Source organism: Oryza glaberrima, chromosome 8, assembly GCF_000147395.1.
Source record: "Oryza glaberrima chromosome 8, OglaRS2, whole genome shotgun sequence".
NCBI classification, from domain to species: domain Eukaryota; kingdom Viridiplantae; phylum Streptophyta; class Magnoliopsida; order Poales; family Poaceae; genus Oryza; species Oryza glaberrima.
The window spans coordinates 3,417,306-3,429,967 of NC_068333.1; the positions used below are offsets into that span (position 1 = coordinate 3,417,306).

Genomic DNA, 12,662 nt, shown 5'->3' on the forward strand with positions numbered 1-12,662 from the left:
TGAGCCATCTTAAGAACATTTCTAAATAAACAGAAATACTACTCCCTCTATCCCACAATATAAAAACATAATATTGGATATCCTAATACTATAAATCTGGATATACCCTCTGTTTAGATTTATTGTATTAGGATGTGTTTGATTCAGTACTAGATTTTATATTCTGGGACAGGGGATTACTTAATTTCACTATATTTTTAGCATAAAACTCTCTATTATAGAAAATTATTGGACTTGGATCTGTCACATAGTCTGCGTTCAGTAATCGCATATCCATAGTTTGGTATTTCCTTTAGCCGGATTGCCCGAAGACGAGGCCAACCAATTTCATCCAGATTTTGTGAGAAAAAATACAAAGTGCAAATTCACATCGACAGGAGGCTGTCAAAACAGAAATACTAAAACACACACTGGCCGTAGCAATTGCTCCATCATCTGAAACAGCCAGCTTCTCCAAATCGTAATCTCCATTCCCAATTACATACTACCTCTGTCCTAAAATATAACAACTTTTGACTATGAGTCTAAACATAGCTAAAAATACTTATATTTTGAGATGGAGGAAGTATATGTTTTGGTTTATCAAATTTTCGAAAGGTTGAGCATTGCTATATTATATAAAGATGTCTTGATCATTCTGATCAATTGTCTTGTCAATCAGGGAATGTACAACGGCAATCGATAATCAATACTCCCTCCGTCCCACACAGTATAAGAGATTTTGAGTTTTTTTTTACAACGTTTGACCACTCGTCTTATTCAAATTTTTTTTGCAAATATAAAAAACGAAAAGTTGTACTTAAATTACTATAGATAATAAAGTAAGTCACAAAGAAAATAAATAATAATTTCAAAAAACTTTGAATAAGACGAGTAGTCAAACGTTACAAGCAAAAACTCAAAATCCCTTATATTATGGGACAGAGGGATACATGAAAACATAACCATTTCTCGAACAGCTGATGTGAGAGAAAGAAGTTGACTCTTTTGCGGCAGAAGCAAAATAGATTATCGATATTAAATGCCATACTATGTTTTATTCATGTCATTCGTACATCTCAACATTTTGAATTATATTATCAAAGAAATCATTTCTAGTATTAAAAATTTGTCCCACAAAGACTTCATTTTTTAGAGTTACAATCAATATCAAAGGGTTTAGGGTTTAGTCATGCACGTTTAGTTGGAGCACGCTATAAAATATAAACCAGAGTATTAATAAGGGGGCATCATAGACATTTCTTCTCTCTACTAGTTTGCCTAAGAATTGTTAGAAATAAAGTATTCGCGGTATTGGAGTATACAATTAAGAGTTTTATATATAATTAAGAGTAAATTTTATAAAACTACAGGTATTTTGCACATTCTATCACAAAACTACAGATTTAAGAATTTATTTCACAAAACTACAGATTTAGTGTCTACGTTTATCATAAAACTACAGGTACTTTGCACAATACATCACAAAACTACAGATTTAAGAACTTGTTTTACAAAACTACAGATTTAATATCTTCATTTATCATAAAACTACAAGTTTAGTGTCTTCATTATCACAAACTATATGTTTTAGCATTGTTAAAACTTGTAGTTTTGTGATAATGGGGATACTAAACCTGTAGTTTTGTAATAAAAGAAGACACTAAATGTGTAGTTTTGGGATAAACGAATACACTAAATCTATAGTTTTGTGAAACAAGTTTTTAAATATGTAGTTTTGTGATAGATTATACAAAGTACCTGTAGTTTTGTGATAAAAGTAGACACACCGAATCTGTAGTTTTGTGAAACAAGCTCTTAATCTGTAGTTTTGTGATAAATTATGCAAAATACCTGTAGTTTTGTGAAATTTACTCTATAATTAATAAGGAGACTTATACAGAGACAGTCAATAGCCGCCGTCTCAACCATCGTATATGCTTCTTATCTTCTAGTACAGTAAACTAGCCAGGCCAGTTTCAAACTTTCAATACAATACACCATTCTGGCAGCTTAGTTATGTCCTTCTGAATATATTAAAAGTGGTCAGCGACCTAGCATTATTCTAGGAACAACCTGGAAAACATCATAGTACTTATGTAAAACACTGGCTGCTAAAGTTCTTTTTTTTTTTGGTAGTAGGGAAGTAAGGTTCATCTGATGAGTTGGCTCGATGTTCTGTTGATTGCTCCAGGGGAAAAAAAATGCTTAATTAATCAATGGTCATTTCACAGGATAGCCTATGGTGTCAACTGATGCCAGCCTAGCTAACCTACATTAAGATAACACGAAATGCTGGGATAGTTGACTTGCAGGTACTTCTTATTGTACAACTTCAGAAGTTCAGATTCCTGCATCCAAAATATATAAAAAGAACCAGCATGTATCCTGCCGTGAAATACATCCATTTTAAATTATAATTAAGGGCCCTTTGAAATGCATTATAGAAAAAACACAGGAATAGAAAAAAATCCAAGAATTAAAGTGGTGTGTTTTCCTAATCCAATAGAAATGAAGAACACAGGAAATATGAAGAAGATCCTTCGATAGCATTGTAAGAAACAAACAATGCAAAAGAAAGTTTCTAAGAGGATTGACCTTTTACTTATATTTCTATGAAATTGAGTCACGGGATTGTAATCCTATGAAAAATTTCATATACTTTCTTATGAATCAGAGGGTTCAATAGGAAATATTTCTTAGGAAATTAAATCCTCCAAAATTCCTATGATAATCCTTGAATTCAAAGGGGCGGTACGCATTAGGTTCAAAAACTACAGTAGAGGGAAACAACTATTTTTTAGTCACTTAATTTAGTGGTTAAAATTTAAAGTTTAAATTGTTTAGATTCACTTCCCAAGCATCTCATTGCCTTCTAGTACTACAATGGTCCTGCATGCGATCAATGGTCTGAAGAATGAAAAGAACAGCAGCAGCTGAAAATACCTGGGAGGAGGATTGGCTGCCATAACCTGTCCTATCGTAACTTGTGTTAGTAGCTACAACTATATTCTCAAGAAAGTGAAAGTTTTCATAGGAAATAAGTTAGCACATGAACCCTACTCAGCGAGGGGCATTTGTTTAATGAATTTATGTGCTGAAAATTCATGAAATAATATAAATAATAAATTGCTGACATGGATATGCTGATACATATTTTACCAAGTAAAAATTCAACCTTCATTATAGAAAACTAGGTGATTCCCCGCGCTTTGTTGTGGGAATTACTAAGCGATTTTTAATATTTTTTTTCAATAATCGAGTTAGTAGTAAAAAGAAAACAAAATAACGAAACGTGAGGTTTATTAGTATTTAACATAAAACAAACAAATGATACCCGCTATTTAATATGAAACATATTGATAAATATATGTTAAATATTATAAAAATGATAGATAGGTTTGTTAAAATATTATGAAAATGATGTGAGGGGTGATGATTGGATATACTTGCATGGTGATTTATAGAATTAAATAAATTATAGATGATGACGTATACTTGCATGAGGTTAAATATATAATTATTGCTAGTGGATAATGATGTGGTATGGTTGGATGTTGTACATTAGTAGTTAGTGGGCGCCAACTTTATAGTAAGATAGAATTGGTTCAATTATTATTGTATGATGTGTGGGCCTGAAAAATCCAAATATCACGATGTTGGAATATATTTAATATTGGACTCCTTTTATTCTATATTTTGAGTAGAGATCATAAGTATAAACGGATTTTGAATAGGGTACATTATATGAAAAATATGAACTATCAAAGATTACAGGGAGAAAATCAACTAGTGCTAGCCATGTGCTTGGTTGGTTGCTTTTGTCATCAGCGCATTATTTACTTGCTAATTAAGTATCCTTTTGTTAAGCATGTCCATTATCTAAAGGAGATCGGATGGTATATATTTACACGTGATTAGTCCCTGGATTTGCGGACGCGGTGTCCCAGCATGATCCATTCGCTGCTACCTCTACCTAGATATACCGCAAAATCTATTTTGAGAGGCATTTCGATTTGGACTTAACGAGCGATGCGGACAATTACATAGAAAGTATACTAGTGGCGTTACAGACATGCATGCAAGATGCAAGTAGCTTTTGCTATTAGGTTGTGCATATTTTTTTTCTTCTTATGAAATTTTCTCTTAAACTATTCATCCAATCTACGATCCGATTACACCGTTGTGTTCGTAACAATTAAATCTTTACAACAAGATCTCACATGATTATATTTTAATGAAAAATCAAAAATTACTTTTATGATATGTCTAAATTACTTTTAGATTTTACTAAGTTACTTCTTAGACATACAAAAGTAAATTCAGTAAAGTTTAGAAGTAATTTACATATATTATAGAAGTAACTTAGAACAAAATAAATGTAACTTTGGCTTGTCAAAAACATAACTCTATCTATAAATTAAATTAATCAACACAAATTATGGAATTAACTAAAAACAATAATAAAAGTAATCACCTCAGAGCATTATGAATGTATAGGAAGTATTTTAATCAAATCTAAAAGTAACTTATATATATGATAATTAAATATATGATAATTTGTTCAATGAAAAAAGGTATTAATTAAAATTACTTTCTTTTTGTTATAAGTTACTTCTATAATATATGTAAATTACTTTTAAGCTTTACTGAATTTACTTTTGTATGTCTAAGAAGTAACTTAGTGAAATCTAAAAGTAATTTAGACATATCTTAAAAGTAATTTGTGATTTTTCATCAAAATATAATCATGTGAGATCTTGTTGTAAAGATTTAATTGTTACGAATACAACGGTGTAATCGGATCGTAGATTGCATGAGTAGTTTAAGAGAAAATTGTATTTGAAGTATAGGTTGATGATGTCTCTTGTAGATAGAGTGGTAGCTGGTTTAGACAAACCAGCTACCACTAGCTATGTAGTCACGTCCTAGATATACATAGATTCATAAAATCATCAATACATGCTGAAAAACCTTTTTTATGATAAGTAGAAAATGGAAATTAGACTATATATGCATGCAATTTGAGAAAAAAAAATACTTCAGTTAATTTGCTGCGACCTGGATGCATGCTTCTCTTATCTTATGTCTGATTAATTATACCTCCTTTAATTTCCTTACGTAAATAAACTGAAACACCAAATGCTTTTGACCATATACAGGAAGCATATATATATAATCTCTAAAATGTCTGCACCTACCATGAATTAGCTAGTAAGCTGTAACTATTTAGTCTCAGCACGATAATTGGAAAGGAAAGGTAAAGAAATGGTTAGGGCATGAACAAAGGTAGAGTCAGATATGAGCTTTGTGTTATCTAGAGACTAACATCCTATAACAGTTAGAGATAATATGATCTCTAATCATTAATATATCAAAATACTTTTTCTTACTATTCTTTTCTTTCTTTCACCACCATGCAACAAAAATTGCTCTAATAAATGCCGAGAGTTGACTCTGAGCCGTTGTCATGCATGCATAACAACCATACTCATTTCTCTTTCTTTCATGTCACCAAATTTACTTGCATGACAATAGAGAGACCGCTAATAAAGACCGTTGTATATACCCTTATATTTCTACATGAGAGGTACTCGGTTTTTATAGGAATGTGATTTGTGTTCATTAATATGCACAATCTAGCAAAACCTGTGTAAAGAATAAATGGACTTGACCATCCTCAGTGAAATATTTATTGCCCACCACTCCCGGTTTGTGCAGTGAAATTTTTTTGGCGCTGAAGCGAAAGTGTTAGCACGGAAAACTGGAAACATAGTATATTTTTCCAGTGGGGTTTCAATAGTGTATATACTGGAATGCAGGAACCCAAAATTTTGTTCTGATGGGCAAACCACGTCAGGGCAATTTGTGATATCGATGCCTTTTCAAAGAAGGGCAATAGTGTACTAATTTAGTTAAATTCAAAAATGTCTATCTTTCTATGTAATTTTAATTGTTTCGGTCCGATAAGTACACTACTAGAAAAGCAATTTTTACAAACATACCAAAAACATTTTTTTAGAAAGCAAAGACCTGTAAAAATAGATGAGTTTTACAGGCAGACATTAGCTCTGCCTGCGAAAATCACTTTCCAGGTGGGCATCTATATTTTTGCTGGCGCTAATCCACCCGTGTGTGAAAACAATCACACTGAATAAAAAAAATATCCCCCATGCGCCGCCACCCCGACCCGCTGCCCGCCCTCCATGCAAGTGATAAGTGTTAGCCTAAAATAATTTGAAAAATAGATTAATATAGTTCTAAAAAAACAATTTTTTCATAGAATTTTTTTTAAAAAAAATATATTGTTCAGCGGTTTGAAAATCATGTGCGCAAAAAAGAGAGAAAGAACAACTCATCATAGGCACGGACCACGGTGGTGTGCGGCGGACGCTGAAGGTATGCCGATAGCAATATCATGAACAGCGCCGGCTCGGGGAGTCGATGCAATTGTGGGCTCTATTCTACTCGTTGAATTAGGCGCCACCTCTTTTGATGAGAGAGAGGCTAGCCATGGGAGCACGACATGGAGAATCTTTAAAAGCGGGACAACGCGTACTATAAACAATATTTCATGCACGTAGAATTGTCTGATCAGCCGCGTGGCTAGACTTTTGACTAATGACTCCTTAAGGACGAAGGGATGCATGGATCGACAAAACATAAGAACATTTCATACATAAGCGTCTCAATTCCAAATTTTGTTTTGAATTAATTTATTACTCCATCGTAATGCACACGCACTTGTTGTGCAAAAGTTAGGGCAAATTTGCATCAATATGTAAGGGTGGTATATGTGTCTTTGTATCACAAAATTAACACGGTTGAGATGATAACCTTTTTCGAACATGCAAAAGCTTTGCGCATCATTTGTATTAGAAGCTATGAAAATTCAATAACTTAACAAACTTGATTTCAAAAAGTGAGGGAAAAATCATACACTGCTGAAGAAAGGGTTTTTACCCCTGTTTCGTAACCCCCTATAGTCCCGGTTACGCAACCGGGACTACGAATCCGAGACTAAAGATAACCATCTTACCCGGGACTAAAGATCGATCAACCGGGACTAAAGAGGTACTCCCGGTTGGTAAACACCAACCATGACTAAAGTTTTTTTTCCTTTTTTTTTTGCTGCTTGTACCTATTGATTTCGAGCACCACAGATCATTCGTAAAATCATCCACAAATTATTCGAGCACCACAAACCATTCATAAAATCATCCATAATTTTTTTGGCCCTACAACCGCCCAGACCTTTTGTTTGGTTATGGAAGATAAAATGTGTAATGAAAATCAAGGTTTTTGTCTGGCTGCTTCACTGACAGATGAAACACCAGGGATATGCTTGATGGAATACATTGTACAAAAGAAGATGATGACTTGACTTGTGCTTTATGTCCTGGAGGCCACAGAGAGACTAGAATTCATCTATTTTTCGCTTTCCCGTTCAGTGTTGCATGTTAGCATCTGGGAATTTCCTGGGATCCCACATTGGAGTTCTTTCAAATGATGGTACTCGAAAGGATTAATTTTAGAAGGAAGGGGTTCCTTGAAATCTGTTTCATTGCAATGTGACATATCTGGAAGCAAAGGAATGGACTGATCTTTCAAAATTTTCCACCAACTTTCCAGTCCTAGAGAAATCTTTTAAATAATGAGATTCTTCTGCATATGTGCAGGATGAAGGATCCTATGAAGTAAATAGTTTTTGATTGGTTACAAACTTTGTTAAATTCTCTTGTTTGGTTCCCTATTCATGTAAATTTGTACATTTCAAATAAATGAAAATACACTACTGGGCAAAGTCCTAGTAGCACTTTCAGTCAGAAAAATCATCCATAAATCTTTCACAAAATCCCCAAATATATCAAGCTGCATTTGCTCCAAATCCCATTCACTCTAACCCTTACTACCATCATCACATCACAAATCAACCGGGACTTAAACCAAAAAACATGAACAGACATAAACGCGAGGCCGTGCACTGCCTAGCATCCCGCCGCCGCCATGCGCCGCCTCCCATCTCGCCTCCGGGGCTGCTTCCACCACGCGGCTGTAGCCACCCGCCGTGCGCTGCCTCCCATCCCCCGCTGCCGTGCCGACTGCGGCCGCCGCCCGCCGGAGGGGAGGGGAGGAAGGGGAGGAGAGGGGAGCTAGGGGGCCGGAGGAGGAGATTTTTTTTGGGGGGGGGGGGGGGGGGGTTGAGAATGAGGGGAGGAGGAGAAGATACAAGGTTCATGAGAGGAGATAAGGAGATGACATGAGATGAGAGGAAGAGATAACGATGAGATCGGGGCAGTAAATCTATTTTTTTAGCGCACGGTTGCCATTTTTTTTCTCGGTTGTTTAACAACCAAGACTAATTAAAAATAGTTCTTTAGTCCTGGTTGGTAGTATAGGGGTCTAACACTACCTGCTATTTTTTGACCCGGGACTAAAAATGATTTTTCACCAACCAGGACTAATTAAAGACCAAAAAGTGCTTTTAGGTTTTTGAACCGGGACGAAAGATATTCTCTAGTCCCAGTTCCTATTTAACCGAGACTATTTTAGCCAACCCAATAAAGATGGTTTCTTCACAAGTGATAAATCTTAAAATGAACAGGTAAAATCACAATTATAACTGAAAAGCAAGGATAAAAACATAAAAGCCCCTTACTATATATAGTTACATGTACACGCACACTCTAATATAATTAACCTATCAAGTATGCAGGCGGAGCGGGCGTCCGCCTCGGAAGACCATAAAAAATGGTTTTTCTAGTAGTGACATATTGTTCAGCTGGTGGGTAATTCGGATACTCGTAGACAATTTACAACCACAACGAGAAGAAATGCAACCGTAAGAAGAGCTGCGGCGACGTAGTATAATTTTCTTGCATAGTCATCGGTGAGAGCCTCCAGTCCCGTTCCGATGCTCGCCATCAGAAAGAGGCCAATAGTGAAGACGAGGTAGATAGAAATCCAGATGTAAACGACGGCACCAGGAACCCTCGATGCCTTGGTCATGTAGTCGTTGAAACTGGTGCCGAAGAAGACGCCGACGAGGCTGGTGCCGATGAACAGATCGCATCTCCTAAAGATCACCGCCTTGATGGCATTCTCGTCGTGATCAGGATGATGAACAACGACGACAGAAGAAACGAAGGGCCATCTACCGGCGGCGAAGAAGATGACCAGGGCTACAGGCACCGCCACAACCTGCCTCCAATTAAGCGAGACGAGGTAGAGCGTGGTGACCGACCACAGCGATCCGCACGAGGTGAGGACGAGCACGCGGCGCCACCGCGCGAAGGAGGGCCCTTCGTCGAGCCGTACCACTACGGTCATGGTGGCCGCCATGGAAATGATCACGGAGGTGTACGTGGATATGGCCAACGCGCGGCTGACCAACGACGACGTGTTTGACTGGGGTGAGAACACAGCGGCGATGCCCACCGCGACCACTGTCCCGAAGACGATCTTTATCAGCTTATCCATCTTCTTTTGGTCAGAACTTGGCTGCTGCTGCATGTACACAAAACACGTATACTCAGTTAGAGCAAATAGCAGACTATTAGCCAGCTATAAACATATTTCGATGAGATAAAAGAGAAGAGAGAAGAGCAGCCAGCTGCAGCACGGATTCCAAGATACATATGTATATAATATGTGGCACCAGGTATTAATTGTGTAATATATATTTATAGGTAACTATTGTATGAATTGGCTATAAAATTAACTATAGATGATTTGTAGCTAATAGTTGGTTATTCTCTTATAACCAATTGATGAGTGTACATCATACATGATTAGTGCATTAATAATTACGTATCCAATTAATTGTCCAAGATAAAAGTCAAACTAATATTTTATATTTACACCTACTCACTTCATCCCATAATATAATTAACGGACGGTCAAATTTGACATATTGAACTCCAAAACTATTTTTTGGTCTTATAATTTTTTGTAAACTATATCAACAAAATTATAACACTATAAAAGTAAATTCAAATAAATGACATAAATTTTAGCAAATAAAATTCAATTTGCATTATTCTAATTTTTAGTCAAATGTTTTAAAAATTAAATCTGTGCCTCGTATTATGGAATGGAGGGAGTATCTATATATTGAGTGCACTAATTACATACCAAATTAATTTGCCAAGATAGCTAAAACAAGGTTTTCTATTCATGTACTACATTCTTTTTAAAATGAATGACGTCGTTGACGTCTCGTACAGTGTTTGACCGTTTGTCTCTTATTCAAAAATAATGTAAAAGTATAAGTTAAGATTATATTTTATATGATGATAAAACAAATAAAAATAAATAAACAATATTTATATAATATTTTTTTGAAGAAGACTAATGACCAACCGTTATGCGAAAATTCAACGGCGTCATACATTTTATAATTGAGGTAATATTTAGTAGCTAGAACATTTCTTTTTGAAAAAAAACAAAAGCTATCGTATTAAAAGCATAAAAAAGAAACATGGACTATCCGAGAAAGCAATTCAATTAATGAGAGCATCGAATCATAACAAAAAGGCATCTTCATGCATGGCCTACAGGTGTCTCTCAAGACTCATCGCCCAAGTAACCAGTGTCGACGCCTGGGCTGGGCAACCTCGTCTTCTTCACCTCTAGAACGCTGGCCAGAAGGCGCTGAAGCATGGCTGGGCAACTTCATCTTCTTCATTTCCAGAACGCCGGGTAGAAGGCGCTAAAGCAACCAGAGTCGCCTTGCTGGGCACCTCCAGAACGCCGGCCAAAAGGAGCTGAAGCAACCAACGTCGCCTGGCTGGGCAACCTCATCTTCTTCACCTCCAAAGCACCGGCAAGAAGGCGCTGAAGCATGGCTGGGCAACTTCATCTTCTTCACCTCCAGAACACCGACCAGAAGGCGCTGAAGCATGGCTGGGCAACTTCATCTTCTTCACCTCCAGAATGCCGGCTAGAAGTCGCTAAAGCAACCAGCTTCGCACCTGGTTGGGCAACCTCATCATCTTCACCTCCAGAACGCCAACCAGAAGGCGCTGAAGAATGGCTGGGCAACTTCATCTTCTTCACTTCCAGAACTCTGGGTAGAAGGCGCTAAAGCAACCAGAGTCGCTTGACTGGGCACCTCCAAAATGCCGGCCAAAAGGAGCTGAAGCAACCAGCGTCGCCTGGCTGGGCAACCTCATCTTCTTCACCTCCAGAGCATCGGGCAGAAGGCACTGAAGCATGGCTGGGCAACTTCATCTTCTTCATCTCCAGAACGCCGACTAGAAGTCATTGAAGCAACCAGCTTCGCACCTGGCTGGGCAACCTCATCTTCTTCACCTCCACCTCCAGAACGCCGACCAGAAGGTGCTGAAGCATGGCTGGGCAACTTCATCTTCTTCACCTCCAGAGCACCAGCCAGAAGTTGCTGAAGCAACCAGCTTCGTACCTGGTTGGGCAACCTCATCTTCTTCACCTCCAGAACGCTGATCAGAAGGCGCTGAAGCATAGCTGGGCAACTTCATCTTCTTCACCTCTAAAACGCCGGCCAAAAGGTGGCTGAAGCAACCAGTGTCGCCTGGCTAGGCAACCTCATCTTGTTCACCTCTAGTATGCCGATCAGAAGGTGCATGTTTAGCTTCCATCCTACCTACCCCGCTGTCACTTTGGAAGGGGCTCATCTCATATTCTCTTACTCCAGCCCTCTCTTCTTTCTAGTGACAGATCCAGGAAAAAAAAGTAGCAGGAGGGTAACAAATTAGACAAATACGACAAAGGGAAGGAGTTCTCTCTTTGTATTGTATGTAAGGACAACATCCTCTCTAAGAGAAAATGAAGAACGCTGCTAGAGCAAAAGAAGTTAATAGGTTGAGAGAAGCCTATCTCTCCATCACTGATGAACACTACTCATCAATAGCTAGGTTGAGATCGAGAAGCCTAGGCCGTCGTCGTCTTGATCTCCTCCTCTTCCTCTCCCTACGCCCGTCACCGTGACAGGGCGCACTGTCTCCTTCCACACGCACCACCGCTGCTGCATCCTCCCAATCCCCACCTCCTCCTTACACAGCGACGACAGCTGCGCAGCTAACAATACTATAGTGCTCTAGTATATCTAATTGGAAGCAAATCAATCACGAACCGTTTACTATCTAGACTGTACCGGTCAGGAACCTTAATTAAAAAAGAATATTGGGATCGAACGAACATTCTATGGCGAAGGGAGAGGGACCGTGGTGCAATTAACAAACCTGCGGAAGATCTGTGTCTCTCCTGATGTCCATCTCCATCAGATCGCCGCCTCCACCACGTACGCGATCCTGCAAGCGCAACAAACAAATATTTGATCATATATAGAGCATAAATTACTCCAAATCATAGCACGGTATCACACAATCGCCTAGCTATATATACCCGATCGAACCGGTTGTTGTTGTTGTGGCAGCTTTAGCAAGGAGATGGAGGTGATGCTGATGATGAGGCCGTGAGGAGGAGGGGGAGCTACGCCGCCGAGATGATGGGGAGGAGGGCAAACTGGTATGTGCTTGCCGTGCGCGTGTGAGGTGAGGGTAGATTTATTATGGAGTGGGTTCGATGATGGATTACAGCGTGGTGCTCTCCCTAATCAAGTTCCCTAAATTGTTTAGAGCAATAATAAGTGACCAAAGGTGGTAAGCATGTCACTGTCAGATATATAGCCCTTTTTGACTAAT

The 12,662-nt window shown here is 38.0% G+C and overlaps 1 protein-coding gene across 2 annotated transcripts; it reads right to left on the minus strand.

Moving 5' to 3' along the window:
• Positions 1 to 8,603: 8,603 nt before the first annotated feature.
• LOC127781672 (uncharacterized) lies at positions 8,604 to 12,662 on the minus strand. 2 transcript variants are annotated; one of them, XM_052308678.1, is made up of 3 exons: positions 12,364 to 12,662; positions 12,201 to 12,269; positions 8,604 to 9,483 (listed from the first exon to the last, which is right to left on the minus strand). In XM_052308678.1, exons 2-3 carry the CDS (start codon positions 12,237 to 12,239, stop codon positions 8,758 to 8,760), a joined length of 765 nt encoding a protein of 254 aa, XP_052164638.1. In that variant the 5' UTR covers positions 12,240 to 12,269; positions 12,364 to 12,662; the 3' UTR covers positions 8,604 to 8,757. The 2 variants fall into 2 exon arrangements, with proteins under 2 accessions (XP_052164638.1, XP_052164637.1); XM_052308677.1 differs by having other exon boundaries at positions 8,604 to 9,486; positions 12,364 to 12,658.

Excerpts from the sequence above, each read along its gene's own strand:
- LOC127781672 (XM_052308677.1), bottom strand. The coding sequence starts at position 12,239 with ATGGAGATGGACATCAGGAGAGACACAGATCTTCCGCAG. Across the intron at positions 9,487-12,200 it reads GAGACACAGATCTTCCGCAG|CAGCAGCCAAGTTCTGACCA; the intron begins GTTTGTTAATTG and ends GTGTACATGCAG.